At 32.8% G+C, this 24,009-nt stretch overlaps 2 protein-coding genes across 3 annotated transcripts; both read right to left on the bottom strand.

The window, feature by feature from the left end:
• Positions 1-14,952: 14,952 nt before the first annotated feature.
• LOC120134366 lies at positions 14,953-23,112 on the bottom strand. Of its 2 annotated transcripts, XR_005517163.1 has the most exons (5): positions 23,004-23,112; positions 22,420-22,656; positions 22,261-22,325; positions 21,608-21,986; positions 14,953-14,964 (listed from the first exon to the last, which is right to left on the bottom strand). XR_005517163.1 is itself a non-coding variant. In XM_039150801.1 (4 exons), exons 2-4 carry the CDS (start codon positions 22,605-22,607, stop codon positions 21,703-21,705), a joined length of 537 nt encoding a protein of 178 aa, XP_039006732.1. In that variant the 5' UTR covers positions 22,608-22,656; positions 23,004-23,112; the 3' UTR covers positions 21,348-21,702. The 2 variants fall into 2 exon arrangements, 1 of the variants encoding a protein (XP_039006732.1); XM_039150801.1 differs by lacking the exon at positions 14,953-14,964 and having other exon boundaries at positions 21,348-21,986.
• Positions 18,893-19,538, bottom strand: LOC120134367. Its single transcript, XM_039150802.1, has one exon. The coding sequence runs from the start codon at positions 19,338-19,340 to the stop codon at positions 19,056-19,058; it is 285 nt and encodes a 94-aa protein (XP_039006733.1). The 5' UTR covers positions 19,341-19,538; the 3' UTR covers positions 18,893-19,055.
• Positions 23,113-24,009: the final 897 nt, after the last annotated feature.

Below are 24,009 nucleotides of genomic sequence, written 5' to 3' on the forward strand. Positions count from 1 at the left end.
AAATGTCATCACAACTATTACCCACCATATGAGTTGTTCACTTCCTAGGCGTGGGAAATCTAGCCACTGAAAGTAAAGTTCACATCTCAATAATTACTGCTCAGAAATTAAAATGCAAACCCAGCCTTTGTGAAAGTGTAACTCATAGAGAATTGGGACTAAGTTTAATTGATTAATAATATGTAGAGGTGAACATTAACTGAAATCCACATTCGCAGTGCAGAAGAAGAAGAAAGAGTGAAAACCAAAGTAAAAATGCTGCAAAATGAAATCAATAAAGCAGGAAAGAAAGGCGGAGAACGATGAAAGGGAGTTTACCTGAGGATTGAGGATTGGATTTTGATTGAGTAAGAGCTAATGGTGAGCATAGGCAGAGCGAGTAGAGAGTGGCGAGTAGGACATAGGGTCGTTCAGTCCTTCTTTGAGCCCAAAGAAGGAATTGGAGCTCTTAAGGAGGTTTCTCCGGTGGATGATATTTTAGAAGTCGCCATGTCCCGTCTATAACTCGAGGTTAAAGTGTATAAATGGTTACTTGATTATATGATAATATTTTGTTGAGTCTTCTAATTATAAAATAGTTTTTCGATGTCGAGTCTTCTGATTATTGAAAGTTTTACAAAATTATCACTCGACTATTCATATGTACCAAACTCGTCATTTTCTAATCTTAAATTGACATCATTTGAAGTTAGACTTTAACTTGATGACTGAGATATGATAAAATATGTTCTCATAATCAAACTACTATTATATGTAATACTCCAAAATTTCAATTAGTGGCCAAAATGTAAATTTTGAAAGTTTAGTGGTCAAAGTATAAACTTGGGAAAAGTTTAGGGACTAAAGTGTACTTTTAAAAACTATGTAATTTGGTCCCGTAAGTGAATAGTTTATTCCCAATAATGATGTTTTCGTGGGTTTCAAATTTTTCGTACGGATTTTGTATTAAAAGTTATAAAACGATAAAGTCGGGGGAAAATTCGAATAACCGGGTCGAATCAGATTTTAAAGATATTTTGAAGGATAATAAGGTAAGGTTAATAATGTAATTTCCATGACTTAAATTTGAAGGATTTAATATGGATCATTGGATTTAAGTTGATTCTTCCATGTTAAATATGAATTGTTGGATTTAAGTGAGTAGATTGTAATTTTTGGAAAACTACAAGGGAAAAATTGGAAGATGAAAAATTGTTGTTCATGTTTGACTATGATGATGTAAGGGATGATGAAAGCATGGTAATTTAGTAATCATCATGAAATTCAATGGTAAATTGATAAAGATATTTAAATTTTAAGAGTAAATTGATAATTTTGAATTAAATTTATTTAATAAGGAAAGATGAAGAATTTTAAGAGATTTGTTCATCTTTCCCCTCCATTGACGTGAGCCATGCCAATGTAAGAAAAAAAATTTCTTTTGATTTTTCAAGCTAATTTATTACGAATTTGGATGAAATCATGAAATACAAACTTGATCTACATGAAATTTTCTATCATTTGGTGCCTTTTGTTCATGATTTTCATGCTTAAAACCTTATGTTTTTGAATTGGATGGATAAAGGGGAGGTTAGGTTTTGATGAACTAAGGATGGATTATGATGTAGTTGATGTTGTTGAATCATTTTCATGCTTGTATGATGATTAAAACCACCTAGAAATGCATATATTATATTAGACCATGCTAGGGTTTATAATGAAATTGGTTGTTTGAATTGAGATTGATAAGGATTTGATTGTAAAGGATTGTAAATGATGTTTAGAAGTTGAATTCATACTTGAATCAAGTTGGAAATCAAGTCAAAGTGATTATGGTATATTCGGCCAAGATGAAGTTATAGGGAAAATTTTGTGAAAAATTATTTTGAGGTTAGACATGATGAATGGAGGATTATACAAGCTTTAGAAAGTTGTTTGGGCCAATGTGAAAATTTGTTAAAGTTTAAGGACCAAAGTGCAAGTTGTAAGAATTGGTGAAGAAATTAAGGATGCAAACCAATGAAAATTGTTTAGATTTTATAATATGGCGGTAAGTTTGAAAAATCACCAGAAATTCTATAAAAAAAGATCAGGAGGTGATTTTTATATATTTGTGTTCGTATGTCAATCTAATTTTGTTTAAAACAAATGGAGATTGATTTCGAGGCGTATAATGAAAGATATTAATTTTTTTTTATCGATTATAGGTCAGAAAACAGGGTAGCAAATTTTGGAAATTAGATTAGAAAATTCATTATAAATTGTACAAGTCGAATTAGAAAGAGTGTTTTTTATGGTTAGATTCGTATTTGAATATTGTTTTAAATGGAACAAACAAAATTAAATTCCGGTGCGTATATTAATACAAAATAATGATTCTTTAAAGGTAGTGTAAGTTGTCAGAATATGAAAATTTTAGAATTGAAGTGGAAATGGATTAGAAGTTGAAGAATAATGTTTAAATGTATGATTAGAATGCTTGATTATATTTTTGGATGCTTGGAATTGAAGTTAAATGGCAAGGGACCATTTTGTATAAATTGAAAATGTTGAGAATAATTCTAAAAGAATTCATTTTAATGGTTAGATGGTGGAATTTGAAATGATTAATTGAGTTATGAGTTGACATCAATGATAAGAGGATTGAAGTTATACTTTAAGTGTTATGGTTAGCATTGACGTTTTGAAATGGATTTAGTATCGAATAAGTATCAATAGAATTTTTATGAATTTTATTATTAATTTGTGTCTATGTTAGAAGAATACTAATCTATGCTTTTGAAAATGTATATGATGAACAAATAATTCTTGTGTAGATCGTGACAAAAAGCAAGTTCAAAGTGATTCAAACACAAAGGAAATAATACAATAATAAAGGAATATCGATAGTAGGATTTCTAGTGAGGTGAGTGCATTTTACTTATACTATTATAAGAAAGACATGAGGAAGACTTGAGATGAGTCAACCGCGAATGATTTGAAAAGAAAATGATTTAAATTTGTTTTATTATAATTCATATTATTTTATCTAATGATTTCTTATGAATAATTTTGGGTATGAACTGCCCAATGCATTTTTTATGATATTTTGATATGTTCATATTTATGAATATTTTTATATTTAAATGATATGTGATTTTGATGGAGAAGCCTATTGTATGGTGCATTAAGAAATATATATTATACAATACTTTATTTTGTTATTATTTAAAAAGATTATGATATGTGAATGATATATGATACTTGATTGTAATGATATTTGAAAAGATTCTGATAAATGAATGATATATGATTTAGTGAAAATGCCCATTGTAAATGCATCGAGAGTCATAAGTATAATTGGCATGCCATAGAGTTAGAGCATTATATTTAGCACGTGTCTTACGTCACTTATGTGATGGTGGTGCTACTAGCAGCTGCATTATACTTATAACACGTGTCTGACATCTGTGTGGTGATGGTGCTACTAAATGAAACTTAGCACGTGTCTGACGCCCGTGTGACGGTGGTGATACTATATGGTACTTAGCACATGTCTGACGTGTAACACCCTTAACTCATATCCGACCCGAATACAAGTCTAAGGTGTCACATTGACTTTTCAAAACCTTGACTCTTATAGAAAATTCATTGGAATTTTTAAAACTTTCATTAAAACGAAACACATTAATTTACATAAAACCATAAAATACAAAATCGATCAGAGTATTCGTAATTAACACTTATTACATGCCAACACTCTATACATAACCAAGTACATACTTTGTCAATTACTTCTGATCTGATCTCTTATTAGTATTGTTGTCCGTGCTACTTCTATTTCCACTTTTCCTGATTCTGGTACCTACGTGTAAATCACTTACACGCTAAGTCATAGACTTAGTGAGGCAATAAATGAATATGCAACAATAAACTTATGAATGTTCATACTTACAATTGGATCATGACATTTCAATATGCATGTATCTATCGCACGATAACATATAATGCACATACGAAACTTACCTTCTTGTATCACTTTCACTGTAAATCGGTATTTCAATTGCATAGCCCATGTATATTATTGAGATTAGAGGTATGTGAGTGCATTGAGGTTGTGCACTAATGTTGTCACCACAGCTCGTATCTATTCCCTCATGGGGCACCGAACCTTAGTTCAGTATTCGTTCCGTAGGACTCCTACATCCTGAAGGACTACGTCCCGAAGGACTATTATACCCTCGACTCTTGGCATTCCAATTACACCTATAATTCTCATATCGTATACTATGGGCATTATTCTTATATTTCATATGTTCATGTACTCATATCATTTCTCTTGTGATCATGTATCTCATATCACTTCATATCATGTTCTCATATCACAGGTCATACCACATATCATATCACATGAACATATATATATCTTATGCATGTATCACAATAATTATCATGTATGCATGTTCAAAACTACTGTATTATAAAAATCAACATAGGGATTAGACTTATCACAAATCTTATTCCATTATAATATACATATAGTATGCACTCACCTTAGCTTTGCTTTGATTCGATTCTAATCCTTTGATCGTTCCGGAATAAGCTTACTTTTAGTATCTACATAATCGTACATGGATCTATATCAGTATTATAACTAATATACTCTAATGATTCACTCTTTAGACTAAGAGAAAAGTCAATTTCATCTTTTAATGAAGGTATGCATCGATGCACTACTGATGCATCGGTGCATAAAAGGTATTCGATGTAGTATTATTGCTGGGATGCATCGATGCACTCCTTATGCATTCGATGTTTTTATTTTAAAAGAGTGCATCGATGCACTACTAATGCATCGATGGACATTCATACAATTTCTGGGTTTTAACCTTGATGCATCGATGCACCATGAATGTGCATCGGTGCACTCTGCCCAGAATCCTCTTTTTGAACCCGAAAGTTCATTCATTTGGATTAAATCCTTCATGTTTAATCCCCTTTTTCATTCTTAACTCTAGTACACATCCTTAAACAAATTTATACTCATTTATTTCATCTCTAACCTTCAAATCCTATCATTCATATGAAATTCAAGAATTACATCAATAATCCAACATGTTTGAATTCCACTTTTAACACTTCATATATCTTAACTAGATTGATGACAAGTCAAATTTAACTTTCAATTCTAGTTATGAACTCTATTCCAAGATTTCATTTAAGAACTTCAAATCTTAAATCTCTCCTAACTCAATCATCCTTTGATGTTAAGATAACTTAAGCTTTCCTTAAGCTTAGTTATCATCTAATAATCAAAACCCAATATTAAATTTAACAAGAAACTCAATAATCAGAAATCTTACCTTTGCTTTGGTTCACACGTACAAGGAAGAAAGAAGAAGAAGATAACTCTGGAAGGCTTTGATGTTCTCTTCTTTTCATCCCACTTGTACTCATATATATCCTTATCCCTTATTTAATTAATTTTCCTTGCAAATGGCTCTTTTGCCATTCCATTCCTTCTTCTTTTCATTTCAATCCTACACAATCATTTACATATAAATCTTTATATTATTCATTCATTCTATTTTAATCACCAAAATCTGAAAATTTCCAATTTAGTCACTAACCCGGTATTGAGGATGTTACAACTCTCCCCCCTTAAGAAAATTCGTCCTCGAATTTTCATTATGCAAAGAGGTAGGGGTACTTAATCCTCATGTCCTCTTCGCGTTCCCATGTTGCTTCCTCTACTTTGTGATTCCTCCACAAGACCTTAACCAATGGAATAGTCTTGTTCCTTAGTTATTTAACTTCGTGAGCTAATATTTGAGTAGGTTTTTCCTCATAAGTTAAATCTGGTCGGACTTCAATTTCTTCAGGAGTCATAATGTGAGATGGGTCAGATCTATATTTCCTAAGCATTGAGACATGAAAAACATTGTGTATCTTTTCCATTTTAGGTGGCAAAAATAACTGATATGCTACTGATCCTACCCTCTTAGTAATCTCATAAGGTCTAATGAATCGAGGACTCAACTTTCCTTTACGTCCAAACCTCAATATTTTATTCCACGGAGACACTTTCAAGAACACTTTATCTCCGACTTAAAATTCAATTTCTTTCCTTTTTAAATCAGCATACGATTTCTGTCTATCAGCTGCAGCTTTCAGATTATTTTGAATTACTTGAACTTTCTCTTATGTATTCTGAATCAACTCAGGACCAATAACTTCTCGATCCTTAAGTTCATACCAGTTCAAGGGCGTACGACATCTTCTTCCGTATAGAGCTTCATAGGGAGCCATTTTGATGCTTGACTGATAACTATTGTTGTACGCAAATTCAGCAAGTGGTAAATACCTTTCCCACGATCCTTTGTATTCAATAACACAAGCTCTTAGCATATCCTCCAGAATTTGAATAGTTCGCTCGGATTGACCATCGGTTTGAGGATGAAATGTTGTACTGAAGTTTAACCGAGTTCCCAATGCTCTATGTAATGGCTTCCAAAACCGTGATGTGAATCTAGGATCCCGATCAGAAACTATGGAAATAGGTACACCATGCAACCGTATAATCTCTCTAATATACAATTCAGCATACCTATCCATGGAGAAATCAGTTCGTACTGGAATAAAATGGGCTGACTTAGTCAATCTATCCACGATTACCCAGATTGAATCCTTTTTGTTCAGAGTTAAAGGCAAACCCGTCACAAAATCCATCGTTATGTTTTCCCATTTCCATTGAGGAATTGAAATTGGTTGTAACAATCCTGACGGAACTTGATGTTCAGCTTTGACTTGTTTGACAAGTCAAACACTTTGATACAAATTCTGAAATGTCTTTCTTCATTCCCGGCCACCAATATCGACTCTTAAGATCCATATACATTTTGTTCCCTCCCGGATGCATTGTCAATGGACTACAATGAGCTTCCGTTAACAAATCATTCTTTAATTCATCATCATCCGGAATTACTAATCTTTCTTGATAATACAAGTTCTCATCAGACTTAATCTCATAATCCATACCCTCTCCATTCTTTATCTGTTGTATCCTCTTTAAACACTTTTCATCTTTAACTTGCAATTCTTTAATTCGATTTAGCCAAAACGGGCTTGACTGTCAATTCTGCACAAATTGCACCATCTTCTCTTAACGATAATCTAGCATCAAGAGTTCGCAAAGCTGCAACCGTCTTTCGACTCAAGGCATCAGCTACCACATTTGCCTTTCCCGGATGAAAATCAATCACCACATCATAAACCTTGAGAAATTCCACCCATTTTCTTTGTCTTAAACTCAACTCTTTCATAGTCATCAAGTATTTTAAGCTCTTATGATTCGTATACAAATAGCACTTTTCACCATACAAGTAGTGACGCCAGATCTTTAAAGCAAACACTACTGTCGCCATCTCTAGGTCGTGTGTTGGATAATTTTTCTCGTGGATTTTTAGTTGTCTCGAAGCATAGGCTACCACTTTGCCTTCTTGCATTAATACGCATCCCAAACCACTATGAGACGCATCACTATACACTAAAAAGTTCTTTCCAGACTCGGGTTGAACTAACACTGGAGCTTCTGTAAGAATCTTCTTTAACTTTTCAAAACTCTCTTGACATTCTTGAGTCCAAACAAATTTTACTTCCTTTTTTCAACAGTTTAGTCATGGGTAATGCTATAATCGAAAAGTTTTTAACAAACCTTCGATAATAACCAGCTAACCCCAGAAAACTTCTAACTTCCGATACATTCTTTGGAACTTTCGACTCCAGAATAACTTTAATCTTTTGGGGATCCACTCAAACTCCTTCTGCAGAAATTATATGTCCAAGGAATGCCACTTCATTCAACCAGAATTCACATTTAGAGAATTTAGCATAAAGCTTCTTGTCTCGTAAAATCTGTAAAACAATCTGTAAGTGTCAACTATGTTCTTCTTCTAACTTTGAATATATTAAAATATCATCAATAAACACCACATCAAACTTATTCAAATACGGTTGGAAAATTCTGTTCATTAAATCCATAAAAGTAGCTGGTGCATTCGTAACTCCAAACGGCATCACGATAAATTCATAATGATCATATCTTGTTCTAAACGCCGTTTTCGAAATGTCTTTTTCTTGAATCTTTAATTGATGATAACCCGAACGTAGATCAATTTTTGAGAATACTGAAGCTTCCTTTAATTGATCAAATAAATCGTCGATTCGGGGAAGTGGATACTTGTTCTTGATGATCACTTTATTGAGTTGTCTGTAATCGATACAAAGACACATTGATCCATCTTTCTTCTTAACAAATAGAACTAGAGCTCCCCAAGGTGATACACTTGGTCTAATAAACCCTTTGTCCAATAACTCCTTTAATTAAATCTTTAATTCTTGTAATTCCTTTGGAGCCATTCTGTATGGTGCTATTACAATGGGCGTTGTTCCTGGTATTATCTCAATCTAGAATTCCACCTCTCTGTCAGGAGGTAAACCTGGCAACTCTGCAGGAAATACATCGAGAAACTCTCTGACTATAGGAATCTCTTCAATCCCTTTCTCCTTGGTTCTAACATCCAGTACATTAACAATAAACCCTTGACATCCCTGTAGCAGTAACTTCTTTGCAGTCATCACTGAAATCACACTTGCTAATGAATTCCATCTTTCACTAAATACTATAACTTATATTTCTTCAGAACTTCTTAATGTCACTCTTTTCAATCTACAATCGACATCAGCGTAATAACGATATAACCAATCCATCCCCAGTATCACTTCGAATTCGTCAAAAGGTAATTCCATCAGATTAGCAGGAAATTCAATTCCCTGAATCCGTATGGGACACCCTCGGCTCACCATATTTACCTGAGCACTGTGCCCTAATGGATTCGTCACTATTACTTCATTACTAGTAGTTTCTAAAGGAATGTTCAATTCTCTTACTAACGTACTAGTAATATATGAATATGTAGATCACGGATCAATAAATACAATAACACCTTTGTCAAACAATAAAAAGGTACCTGTTATAATATCTGGGTCATCACAATCCGCATTGGTCTTGAGGTTATACACTCGAGCAGTGGAGTGTATCTCCTGTTGAGCAGAGGACTCTGACTGACTTCTTCCTCTGCCTCTACCTCTTCCCTTCTGGGCTACGGAAACAGACCTCTCTGGCTGTACAGATTCACTGGTTGACATTGGACAATCTCGAACGAAATGTCTGGCGTCTCCACATCTAAAGCAGACTTCAGAAATCATTTGACATACCCCTAAATGATTCTTTCCACAATACGGGCATTGTCTGGCTTGACTCTGATTAGTTGTCCTAGCTCCAGATTCCACTGACTGAGTTTGTCTTCCTCTCATTTGATTTGATCCTCTAGCGTAGGATGCCACTGATTATGATCTAACCTGGGGTCGAAAACCAGCATCTTTGCCCCTTTTTGATGGTGCGAAATTCGAAGAAACACCCGTTCTTTTGACTGTCTGAGCTCTTGAATTTTCAAACCTCTCGTTCTGAGCTCTTTCCAGAGCCTTGGCATGGTTAACTACTTCTTGAAATGATGATAAATTCAAGACAATCAACATTTCCTTTAACCGAGGACGTAAACCCTCTACGAACCACTCACAAGCATCCTTTTCAGTAGGAACTAGCTCGGCAGCAAAGCGGCTCAATTTATTGAATTCACACTCGTACTCATATACAGTGTGATTACATTGCTTCAAACTCATGAACTCTTGCTTTATTTGACGAATAAATTGATCTCCAATGTACTTATGCTTGAATTCTTCTAAAAATAATGACCAAGTTACTTGGGCATTAGATATCCTTAATGTAATATTGGTCTACCAGATCCTTGCTTGTCCTCTCAACAAGGAAATTACTCCATCCAGCTTCTCAGCATCGGAACAATGAAGTCCCGTAAACATGACTTTCATGTCATTAAGCCAAAGGTCCGCAGTAACATGACCTTCATTGGCTTCCCCTTTAAACTCTGGAGCTCCTAATCCCTTCAACTCTTTCGCAACATTCATTTTTGGAGTTGAAGTAACAGGAGGTTGGAAACGCGTCAATACCGCGTCTAACGTTCTAAAGAATATCTTGATCATGACAGGCATTCCAGAGGATGTCTGTTCTTCACTCTGCCTGGCCAGGGCAGGTGAATTACTGCTTTCAACGGGTCTATCGTCTCCCGCTTCATTTCTAGATCTGCTTTTTGAGGACATCTATAAAAATATAACCATATAGTTCTATTAGCAAAACAACATACTTACTATTCCATCAGATCAGAAGTTTTCACTATTTTGTTGGCATGTATACCTTATAAGATACTCTAGACTTCAGTTTATGCCGAGAATCGACTAAACCGTAGCTCTGATACCATTAAATGTAACACCCTTAACTCATATTCGACCCGAATACAAGTCTAAGGTGTCATATTGACTTTTCAAAACCTTGACTCTTATAGAAAATCCCAAGAATTTATAAAACTTTCATTAAAACGAAACACATTAATTTACATAAAACCATAAAATACAAAATCGATCAGAGTATTCGTAATTAACACTTATTACATGCCAACACTCTATACATAACCAAGTACATACTTTGTCAATTACTTCTGATCTGATCTCTTAGTAGTATTGATGTCCGTGCTACTTCTATTTCCACTTTTCCTGATTCTTGGTACCTACGTGTAAATCACTTACACGCTAAGTCATAGACTTAGTGAGGAAATAAATGAATATGCAACAATAAACTTATGAATGTTCATACTTACAATTGGATCATGACATTTCAATATGCATGTATCTATCGCACGATAACATATAATACACATACGAAACTTACCTTCTTGTATCACTTTCACTGTAAATCGGTATTTCAATTGCATAGCCCATGTATATTATTGAGATTAGAGGTATGTGAGTGCATTAAGGTTGTGCACTAATGCTGTCACCACAGCTCGTATCTATTCTCTCATGGGGCACCGAACTTTAGTTCAGTATTCGTCCCGTAGGACTCCTACATCCCGAAAGACTACGTCCCGAAGGACTATTATACCCTCGACTCTTGGCATGCTAATTACACCTATAATTCTCATATCGTATACTATGGGCATTATTCTTATATTTCATATGTTCATGTATTCATATCATTTCTCTTGTGATCATGTATCTCATATCACTTCATATCATGTTCTCATATCACAGGTCATACCACATATCATATCACATGAACATATATATATCTTATGCATGTATCACAATAATTATCATGTATGCATGTTCACAACTATTGTATTATAAAAATCAACATAGGGATTAGACTTATCACAAGTCTTATTCCATTATAATATACATATAGTGTAACACCCCAACCCGTACCCGACTTGAATACGAGTCCGAGATGTCACATTGACATTTTCAAAACCTTTACTCTTGTAAAATAACTGAACATTTGAATTTATATTAAGAAAATACAATCAAATATTATTCAATTGTGTTTGGTATAAAATTTTGAGATAAAAACGTGTTTATAAACGGTGAAATACGATATGAACAGTACTACAGTAACCTGCTACAGTGATTTTCGTAAATGTACATAACACTCGTAAAAATTTAACCTTTCATTTCTTTGCATTTATACTTATATAAATATGTTTAAAATATTACAAAACTCGATCAGAGCATAAATACCTAATTTACCTACTTTATTTACATGCCAACCTATTTATCACATAATAATACATATTGTGTAATTTACTTCTGATCTGATCTTTGAGCAGAGATATGTTGTTACTTTGAACGTAGCTTTGATCCTTCTGCTTCTCAGTACCTACGTGTAAATCACTTACACGCTAAGTCATAAACTTAGTGAAGCAAAAACATAATAATAATAATGCATTTCTCATAAATATAAACATTCAATCTATGAATTCAATCGTGTCGCATATAATTCAGTATACATGATAACATAAGATAATACAAGTACTTTTAATACCTTTTTATCGTATAAATATATATATATCGAACATTTCTCTACATACCATGGAACACATATACTACTTCACAACAAAACATACATAGTAGCAAATCAATTTATTTATTTACTCTCTGTAAAGACCATGTATTAGCCCATGTATACTTTTGAGAACTTAAGGTATGTGAGTACATTGAGGTTGTGCACCACTATGCTGTCACAACAGCTCGATCAATGTCCCGAAGGACCAGTCCATAGATTTCGAAGAACCTAGGTAATCAGTCCATATGTCCCGAAGAATATAGGTAAACAGTCCATATGTCCCGAAGAACATAGGTAAACAGTCCATATGTCCCGAAGAACATAGGTAAACAGTCCATATGTCCCGAAGAACATAGGTAAACAGTCCATATGTCCCGAAGAACATAGGTAAACCCTCGACCCTTGGCATGCCAACTATACCCTAGCTCTCATATCACATAACATGGGCATTATCATTTAACAGTTCACATTACTTGACATTTCTCTTCTGTCATATACCACATGTATCACGTATTGCCTATTCATATGTCATTTCATATAACATATATCATATGTGCATGTAATCACATAGATCGTATCATATAGCTTCATTCATATCACATATTCATATAAGCTCATAGTTTTTTCACATAGCTCACTATATTTTTCATATATATCTTATAATAGATTCTTATATCATCATTTGTTTCCTTTCTACTATTCATAATCACATTAACATGTAATGCAAGCAATATGTATTAATACATACATGTAATCACATAACTTATACCACATGATTCATGTAGTCATTTAGATCATTGTCTTTTAACACATACCCCATAATCACACAAATCATCACATAAATTACCAATCAAATCACATTTTAGGAGTTACTTCTTACCATAGTAACTCCATCACTAGCTCATCGCAAGCCAATGTTTATTCAATAATATAAGTACAAATTAAATTGCACTTACCTTAGCCTTACTTTGATTCGATTATAATCCTTTGATTATTCCGGAACTTGTTTAGGCTCAATATCTACATAAATATATCATTTCAAAACAACTATCAGAAGCCTAAACTTTAAACTTGATATTAATAACTTAAATTGGTTTAATGAATCAAATTCTATATTTTCATTTAGGGGGGAATCGATACCCCCCCAGGGGAATCGATACCCCCTGAACATACTGGAATTTTTTGTTCAAGAGGGGGAATCGATTCCCATTCATAGGGTATCGGTTCCCTCTACCCAGAAATTGTATTTTAAGCTCGAAAATCATCAAATTTTCCTTCAATTCTTCTATTTTAAACCCCTACCATGTCATTAAACTCAAATACCATTACTTAAACTAACTTATATCCATGAAAATCCTCTATGACTTCAAAATCCTATTCTTCATATAAAATTCAAGAATCATACTAAAATTTCAATATGTTCTAAATACAATTCTAACACTTCTATCTTCTTATTCTCATAGATGACAAGTCAAATTCAACTTAAAATTCAACTTATCAACTCTATTCCATGATTTCATATAAAAACTCATTTTCTTTAATCTATCATAACTCTTTTATCTTTTGCTTTTAAGATAACTTAAGCTTTCCTTAAGCTTAATTATCATCTAGTGATCATAACCCAACTTTTAAAACAATAAACAATTAACAAAACAACAAACTCACCTTTGATGTCTCTCTCTCTCGTGTGGAAGAACAAAGGAGATGAAGTGGAGAAAAATATCTCCTCATCCTTATCCCACATGCCTATATATCATTTAATTATAATTTTCAAGTCAAATGACCATTTTGCCCTTTAATTCTTTGGATAATTACTATAAAATTTTAGGAAATATTTCCGAACAAATCATTAAACTATTAAACTATTCTACTTTAATCATCATATTCTGAAATTTTACAATTTTGGTCACTAACCCGTATTTTGGGATGTTACATATAGTATGCACTCACCTTAGCTTTACTTTGATTCGATTCTAATCCTTTGATCGTTCCGGAATAAGCTTACTTTTAGTATCTACATAATCGCACATGGATCTATATCAGTATTATAACTAATATACTCTAATGATTCACTCTTTAGACTAAGAGAAAAGTCAATTTCATCTTTTAATGAAGGTATGCATCGATGCACTACTGATGCATCGGTGCATAAAAGGTATTCGATGTAGTATTATTGCTGGGATGCATCGATGCACTCCTTATGCATCGATGCACCAATTGCATTCGATGTTTTTATTTTAAAAAAGTGCATCGATGCACTACCAATGCATCGATGCACATTCATACAATTTCTGGGTTTAACCTTGATGCATCGATGCACCATGAATGTGCATCGGTGCACTCTGCCCAAAATCCTCTTTTTGAACCGAAAGTTCATTCATTGGATTAATCCATGTTTAATCCCCTTTTTCAATCTTAACTCTAGTACACATCCTTAAACCAATTTATACTCATATTTCATCTTTAACCTTCAAATCCTATCCTTCATGAAATTCAAGAATTACATCAATAATCCAACATGTTTGAATTCCACTTTTAACACTTCATATATCTTAACTATTGATGACAAGTCAAATTAACTTTCATTCTAGTTATGAACTCTATTCCAAGATTTCATTTAAGAACTTCAAATCTTAAATCTCTCCTAACTCAATCATCCTTTGATGTTAAGATAACTTAAGCTTAGTTATCATCTAATAATCAAAACCCAATATTAAATTTAACAAGAAACACAATAATCAGAAATCTTACCTTTGCTTTGGTTCACACGTACAAGGATGAAAGAAGAAGAAGATAACTCTGGAAGGCTTTGGTGTTCTCTTCTTTTCATCCTACTTGTACTCATATATATCCTTATCCCTTATTTAATTAATTTTCCTTGCAAATGGCTCTTTTGCCCTTCCATTCCTTCTTCCTTTCAATTCAATCCTACACAATCATTTACATATAAATCTTTATACTATTCATTCATTCTATTTTAATCACCAAAATATGAAAATTTCCAATTTAGTCACTAACCCGGTATTGAGGATGTTACATGACGTCTATGTGACGATGGTGCTAAAGTACTAGGAATACATTTTATGGCACGTATATGAAAATGGTGCTTGCACGTATGTGATGATGGTGTGATGTATTCCTTATTATTGGCACATTGATACTGTGTGCTACAGTACTTGTGCATTATATATATATGCTCATCTGACTCGCATACATTACATTCTCAGTGGTTTACATTGGACTATGAAATGAAAAAGTGAATAGTATATGCTATGAAATGAAATTGAATGATACAGGCTATGAAATGAATAAAGTGAAAGGCACATGATTGATCTGAAATGGAAATGTACTAGTTGATTGATTTAATTGAAAATGAGTTATATGGCATTAAAAGTGCAAATTGTTTACAAGGTAGTTAAATTGTATATGATCCATTTGCATGTGATTTTCCTATTATGTATTCTCAATTTTCATACTATGTATTCTCAATTTTCATACAACGGATTGTATATGAAACGATATATGAACATACATGTTGATCGATATGATCGAATGAAGAGCTTTTATTGAGAACTTGGTTAGACATTGAATATCTTATATATGGTTTGATGAATAACAAATCAGTTTTATATAATGCTTACGTATTTTATATATATGTTATGTTTTGCTATACGTATGTTTTATTTTTATTATTATTAGAATTATAATGTCTTACTAAGTGTATATTTAGCGTGTGATGATTTTCACACGTAGGAAATGAAGAGCGTTCGGAGTAAGGATCTAGGCCCAATATCAACTTTAGAAGATCAAATCCGCTTCAGAATCAGTATGGCATCTTTTTTTAATGTTGATGGTACTAGTTGACATGTATACTATATGATTATGATATTTTAAATAGATATGTTTGAATCTGGTTTAAATAGATGATACTTATTATTATTGTTTATGAATAATGGTTTGTTGATTAGTATTTTAGTGAAAATGATTTTTAATGCTATCGAAATGAAATATTTTATGATCTTTTATAATAATTGAATGATTTTAGAAAAAAAAACAAAATTTTATTGATTTTCGAATAAGAACTGTATTGAAAGAATTATGTGACATCCTGGACTCGTATGTTGTAACGTATAAGGGAAATGGGTGTTGTTAAAGTCATATCTCAGTCAGCATGTTAACATCTAGCTTTGAAAATCGTTAATTTTTTAACAGAAAAGGATGAGTTTAGACATATTGAATAATCGGGTGACCATTTTGCATTTTGTAATAGTCAGGGGACTCAACAAAGCAATGTCCTATAGTCTAGGGATCATTTTATAAATTTTAATAGTTGAGAGACGCAAAAAGATGATATCTTATAATCGGGTACCATTTATGTAGTTTATCCTAATTTTAAATATCTAAAATTCTCTTTAATTATGGAATTGATATTAGCTTTTATGGGCTCTTCATTTCTTCTTAAAAGCTGTATCTATTGGGTTAGATGTTGGACTACTTATACAAGGAGAGAAGAGTTGAAGAGTCGGAAATATAAGGGCAACTCGGTTATAAAGGAACAAATAGCCTGTGTTTTTTAAGGCAGGCTCCAGTTCTGTCTCACTACTTCCCATCTCATACTGGATTTAGCCAACATTACAGTTGATCGTACAAGGTTCTATCTTAATTAAAGCTGAGAAACAGCTACAGCTTACACTGTTTCTCTGAGCCATATTATTACAATATTCTAAAACCAACATTGCCCAAATCTGTGTCTAATGGGCTCTGTTCTCTCACCGCTGGGGTATGACCATGACGGTCTTCAATCCCCAAATATCATCATCCCAAGCAACATCCCCGGACGATGCACCATACGCCTTGTCAACGTATTCCAAATCCCACTGAGGCCACCCCACCGTAGCCCACGGCATTTGCTCCTCCGCCCATTCCTCCCACCACACGAAGTCGCACTCCGCCGCCACTACTCCTCCATCCTCCTCGGTTTCCACAGCTCTCTTGCTCTTCTTTCGACCATCTTCATCACCCATGGCCTGCCCTTGTCTCTTCATGATTTTTTTTTTGCGATTTTCAACGGAAAACGATGTAATGGAACGGGGAAGAAGATGATTAGTTATACATAGGCGAAGGGATGTGAAGCGAGTGTGTACAAAGTTTCTGGACAACGCGGCGGTGATGTTGTGGGAATTTGTGTGATCATATTATTAAATAACGTGTCATACTTGAAACAGACAGATCAACCGACAAAATCTTCCCCCGGGCACTTTGAAGTTGGAACCGAACTCTAATATCATTAATCTGGACCCCTGTTATAGATACGGGTCCGGTTCCTTGAATTTATCGGTAATCAAGATTTAAAGATAAAAATAAATTTGTCGAAAAATATAAAAAGAAAAAGAAAATATGAAATATAATTTTATGTTAAAACGTATCAATTTTAAAAAATATATTATAAATTTAAAGAAATATAAAGTTACAAAATTTTAAGAGATATACATAAAATTATTAATAAAAATATAAAAAATAAAAAATTTAAAAAGTACAATCCCACTTAATATTTTAGATGGGTTCCTACATGTAGATAATAAGTATTACTTATTTATAGAGAAGAAACTCGTGGGATTTGATCTTAATTAAAGCATCTAATATGAAGTACTTGAGGCATCAGCTAGCTACTGAATTCAGTCTGTGCTGTTATTCAAGGCTTGGTGGCAATTACAATATTAGATACAGACAACTTGGTCAAACCCACTATAGGCTTTTAATTGGTTAAAGTCTAGTATAAGTAGTACTATTATACTGAAAAGTTCATTTTAGTCCCTTGATTATGAAAAGAAATATTTTATTCCATGTACTATACAAAAATTTATTTTGGTCCTCTACTATAAAAATGAATATCTTAGTTCCTATACATTTGAGAAGTTAACATTTTGGTCCATCAGTACTAAAATTATTGATAGTTGATTTATTTTATTTTCTGTTTATACACTCTTTAAATCCCTCTTGATTTTAAATTTGAGGTAATGAATCTTTTTCAAAACATAAACATGGATTAGTTTCGAATCACCCCAAAAAATGACACATAAAGCAGACATTTTATATTATCTTATGGATTATAGTTTTTATTATTATTGCAAGAAAGACAAGACAATAAAACTTTAAGTTATATTAAGAGTTTTTTAAAGATTAAATTTACATTAATCAAAATTGATTGCACGATACATTAGTCGTGAAATTCAACATATCAAAATGACAAATATTACAAACAGAAAATATATTTACAATACTGTGATAGAAGTTTCAATCTATGATCAATGGCACACAACATAACACAACATTAAAAATTTTGACTAATTTTACATTTAGCTTTCATAAGAAGTTAAGATTATTTAAAAATCATAAAATGATAAATCATTAACAAAAAATAATGAGAATTTAATTTAAAAAGAAAATACAAAATCATAAAAGATATTTAAAATGTCATTAAATTTTTTAAAAATAAAATTATGAAAAATATTATAATTTTTATAGTATCTAAAAGTTTATCCAATCATAGTTGTAAAATATTGAAAAAACGACCGATATTGTCGTATATTTTTTTATTTACTTGCTTTCACAAATAAATTGAATAAATTATTTTTTAAGAAAGATTAACTTGCATAGTTTTAAAATGTAGGGACATATACATGATTTGATATCAGTGGTGTAAATTTTTAAAAAGTTACATTACAAATTAAAAAATGTGAAATTACAAATTTTTTATAGATATAAAAATAAATCGACAACGAAAATATAAAGAAACACATAAATTATATAAAAATTCAAAAATTTCAAGAAATATAGCTAATATTGCAACTCATCATACTTGAAGAACTACTTACAATTAGCCTATTTAGTTATCCCTTCCTATTTCCCATCTTCTAGTGGACATAGTTAATATTGCAGCTCCATCATACCTGATAAAGCAGAGAGTAACAGCTACTACAGCTTACACTGTTTTCTAAGCTCAATTATTAGCATATTCAACTTTCAAAGTAAAACATATTTTGCCAAACTTCCTCTTCTCATCTCATTTCTGGGGTATCGCCATTACCCTCTTCAAACCCCAAATATCATCATCCCAGGCAACATCGCCGAACAATTCACCATAAGCCCTGTCCACAAAATCCACATCCCACAACGGCGACCACACCGACGCCCACGGCATTTGCTCCGCCCACCACACCGTACTCTGCAACCCGCACCCCGCCGCCACTACTCCTCCTCCCTCCTCCTCCTCCTTAGTTTCCACAGTTCTCTTGCTCCTCTTTCCACCGTCACCCCTGGCCTCCATATCGCTCCTTTGCCTCTTCATGATTTTCTCTTACGATTTTCAACGGAAAACGATGGAATGAAATTGGGAAGAAGAGGATTGCTTATATATATATAGGTGAAGGGGATGCGAGGAGAAAAAGGCGGCTGGCCAGTGTTTGTGTGCGCAAAGACACGGGCAGATAAACTGACAGAATCTACCACCTTGCTTCCATGACCAGGCACTTGGCACCCAACTCAACTATCATCCATCTGGACCGTTGTTAAAAAGGCGGCCCCGTTCGTTGAATTTATCTCGTGATTAATGATTCAAAGACGCAGGACACACAGGTAAGAAATACGAAACTACTTTGTTACCGAGAAGAAATTACACGTGGGATTGGTAGGTGTTGTTTTGTGGAAACTTCTCAACTTAATAAACCATCCAATACTTGTTCTATAAGGATCAGGTTTTGTTAGGATGAGTGTATTACCTGAATTTAGTGGATTATAATCTAATAAGGTTTAATTATTTTTATTTTGAAAATTTTGATTTGGGTAAACGATAAAATTGAATTTAATCAAATATGATTTTTTGTTTTAAAAATTAGATTGAATTTATAATCAAATAAATTCTTTTTAACTCAACTCAAATTAAATTAAAAATAAAAGGATATTATACTCAAATTATATTCGAGTGGACGTAAAATACCACCCGACTCAACCATGTCCATCGCTAGGTGTTGTCGGCATAATTAAATTATGGAGCAGCTATTTAAGCTACCAATATGGATTGGACTGATGCAGTCATTTAAGACTTGGTGTCGACTAGATATCGAGTACTCGGTCAAAACTTGAGAAACTATAACATGAAGGACGGCCTACTGTTGTTTTTTCAACGATTTTGGACCTAGTTACACCAAAGGGTCACAAAGTCCAACGAATAGCTAGAGAAAACTACATGGAAGGTCATTCAACTTCTATAACGTTAATGTTTCTGTCACTTAAAAACTTTTAATTTAGTCACTTAATTTTTATGATATTAATATTTTGATCATGAAATTTTAAATTTCTTTTTTTGTCCTCTCGGTTGTCAAGGCTTCGCCTTGACTAATATAAACTAATCCGGGTCACACACCTAACTTTGAAGGGTGAATCCCGCAATAGAGATTTTTTGCATGCATAAGGATTACACTAATGATCTACTTAAACAATATCAAGTTGCTTACCAAGTTAACCAATATTTGTTTGATATTAAATTTTTTAATTTAATCATTCAATTTTAAAATTTTGAATTTATAATAATTTTATAAGAAAAATACTTCCCCTATATAACGTTTTTCGTTTTGTCTATTATGCAGAGTAAATATGGGCTCGATTACAAATATCTGCAATAAGACGTGATCACTTAAATGTGTCTTCTAACGTAATTGAAATAAATATAATTTTTTTTAATATTTTTCAGATATTATTCTCTTAAATTTAATAAATATTATCTTTATAAAATGATTCAGATGTAATTAATATTTTAATAAAAGTTAAAAAGACTTTCTTGAAACCGATGATAACTAAAATATCAAAGAACAAACTTTTACTTGATTTTTAAGTTCATTTCCGACTACTCTGCCATTGTTCATTTTTTTAATGGAACTAACATTGATGTAAAATTAAATATAATACATTAAAGTAACTATTTTTTGACAACTATACATTAGAGTAACTTTAGTACAATCTAGATTTGATTAAGCAATATTTTATGTTCTATTTATATATATTATAAGTATAAACTTTTAAATAGATTAAAAATTGCCAAATATTTATTAAATATTTTAAAATAAGATGAAATTATTAATAACTGTAACAACTTACCAAGTCTTGGGTTAGAAAAGATTGAGCCGAAACAATTAAAAGCTCATAACTGGTATTCTTCCTTCAAGTTTCTAACCGAATTAAAAGTCCCAACTTTCATCATTAAAAAAGCTTGACAAGCGTTGAAACCACAGAGAAAAACCCAATAGGATTATATACATCGCCGAATGTCTAATTAAATAACTCGATTTCCAGCTTGATTTTTATACAATTTTCTCTCCATTTTCGGAGACCTCAGACACTTGATACTAACATAAAAATTTCTACATCCTGACCGGACACACTTCAATTACAAATACATAAAACAACACATAATATGGCTATCGACACAACCATCTTCTATCTTGCGAGATGGTTTCTAAACACCTAAAACAGCTTTGTTCTTATTTTGTTCAAGAAACCTATTTACTTGCATACTCAGAACCCCTCCAAAAATATTTACATTGAAGGACTCCTTTTCACCGATGACTTCAAAATTCCACGGTTTTAAAACTGGTATTTTGTAAAAGCTCCTCTTCCTTGTTACCTATTTACTCTTTTGTGGATTGGAATGGGTTCTAAGCCAACGCAGGAATGCTGCAATTTCGGCTATCCCTGTCAAGGCAGTCGAACCCCTCGATTCTAACCGCTGGTTTGTTACCAAAATTTGCCCGAACACAGCTCCCTTTCCTTGGACCGGAGGATGGAGACGACGAGGACAATCCAAAAGGAGATGGGATCGGAGATAGCAGTGGAAATGGGGTGGTGGTCTTCTCATCCCCAAATCGAGCATCCTGTATTAATGGGTTAGCAGCTCTGCTCGGCGGCGACCCACAAAAAAATGGGGGCGGCAGCGCTAAATTTGCACAGCTTTCTTCCACTCCACAACCATCCTGTTATATTTCAACACCAATAGCCATATGGATTTTATAAGAAACGATGTACTAAAACATAATAACTAAACTCTATTCTTTCGGTAACTCTTTAGCTGGCACATGGGCAACAACAACCTTAGTTCCTTTATAATTTAAATAGTGATTTACTGGTGTGTATAATTAAGACCATTTATAATTCCTATTTGTGAACAAGTTAAACATAATTTAGGAGTATAAATAAAATTAGGTGAAAGAAGTATACCTTTGTAAGAATCATATCCAAAACATCACTCCCAGGTTTTGAATCACAAAGCTCCCCTTGATGACTGAAAAACATCAAACAAATATGTCATTTCTTTGCTTTAGGTGATACTGAAAAAGGAGAGAGGATTGAAGGGCATAGAAAGAGGGGGAAATTACCTAAGTTGCCATCTAAGGGACCTCACAGGGTGGTCGTTGAAGGAGGAGTTTAAGGAACGCAAACGACGTGGTTTTGGGCAGACCATGGTCTCTCCCCGATCTGTAACCATAACTGACATCGGAATGGAGCTTCCCTGCTCCTCACGCCTGCTTCTGATCACGTTTTGTTGAATCGCAAACTGCTTCATCTTCTACCTTTCACCGGTATTTTTAATTAACTATTAACAAGTAGTTTACCTGTTCAGCACAAACATCCTTAATAAATCATCTTCCTAAAATGGAAACCAAGATATATAACTTTCGAAATTTCTTTTCAATATTAAAATTCTACAAATCACTAAAATCAACTTTAAATCCACAGATCTGCTCACATAAATTAAAACAAAACAAATTTAAGCAGATCGCTAATTAATTTCATCGCAGATCTACCTAGTCTTAGCAGAAAGAGATGTAAAGACAAAAATCAAACGTCAATTTTATAAATCTAGATTCCGGTAAAGACACGATCCGGATCAAAGAACAGATGATTCAGAACTGAAAAAAAACGCCATGGATCTTCCAAAAAGATCAACATAATAACTTACCTTAGCTTTTAACCACACAGCGCCTCTGAAATTCTTTCAGAAATGGAGAAAAAACACAAAATTTGGCGAAGGTACAAAGGATGACGATAAAGGAGAGGTCCAGTGTGATTTATAGGAGAAGCAAGAGAATCACAAAAAATAAATTAATTAATTAAAAAAAAAAAGGGAAAGGCATGCGGGGAGCAAGCGCCTGCAAAGCAACCACTTCTCTGCAATCTGGTCTGGCTGGGCTGTATCATTTATTTATTCATTTATGTAAAATTTAAAATGAATTAATAAATAATTTGTATATAATATCACGAAGGCGGTGCCTGCCTGCGGCGAGAAATATCAAGAACCAAACAAATTTTTACGAACCAATAGATGGGAAGCGAACATCCGTGTGATTTTGCTTTTGGACACGTGTTACTTGATTGTTTTGGTTTTCAAAATTTAGGGGGTAGGAACGTGGTGGGCATGGAGATTGGTTCGGATTGAGGTCCTTACTTTTTTGGTAAATTACGTGGATAATTATTTAATTATGACACTTTTAATCTAATTACTGATCTTTTAATTTTATTAATTAAATTGTTAAATTATTAGAATAATATTATTATATATTTGATCTCTTATTATTTATTTATTTTATCAATTTGATCATAATTTTAAATTAATTTTATTATTCATTAGATAATGACATGTTAACATCTAATTGGAAGAAAATTAATTGAATTAAATAAATTAAAATTACGTATTGAGTGACATACTATTCAAAAAAATGTGTCATGAAATAACACAACACAACAGTAATACGTGTCATCATTTGTTTGAAATATTAAATTTATTATATTAAATTAAGGTTAAGACCAAATTGATAAAATATATAAATATTAATGATCAAATATACAATTATACTAAATTTTTACGTTCAATGTTGATAACATGTTATTTGATTGACATTTTTGATCTACTTAACTGAATAAAATTAAAAAATTAACAATTAGATTAAAAATTTATCATAATTAAG

Source organism: Hibiscus syriacus, unplaced genomic scaffold (assembly GCF_006381635.1).
Source record: "Hibiscus syriacus cultivar Baekdansim isolate YM2019G1 unplaced genomic scaffold, ASM638163v2 tig00110597_pilon, whole genome shotgun sequence".
Classification (NCBI taxonomy): Eukaryota; Viridiplantae; Streptophyta; class Magnoliopsida; order Malvales; family Malvaceae; genus Hibiscus; species Hibiscus syriacus.

What these genes read in the sequence shown, in the direction of transcription:
- LOC120134366 (XM_039150801.1), bottom strand. Translation starts at nt 22,607, where the DNA reads ATGAAGCAGTTTGCGATTCAACAAAACGTGATCAGAAGCAGGCGTGAG. An exon ending in TCCCTTAGATGGCAACTTAG is followed by an intron (nt 22,326 to 22,419) that starts GTAATTTCCCCC and finishes GATGTTTTTCAG; the next exon opens with TCATCAAGGGGAGCTTTGTG. An exon ending in GGATATGATTCTTACAAAGG is followed by an intron (nt 21,987 to 22,260) that starts TATACTTCTTTC and finishes AAAGCTGTGCAA; the next exon opens with ATTTAGCGCTGCCGCCCCCA.
- LOC120134367 (XM_039150802.1), bottom strand. Translation starts at nt 19,340, where the DNA reads ATGAAGAGGCAAAGGAGCGATATGGAGGCCAGGGGTGACGGTGGAAAG.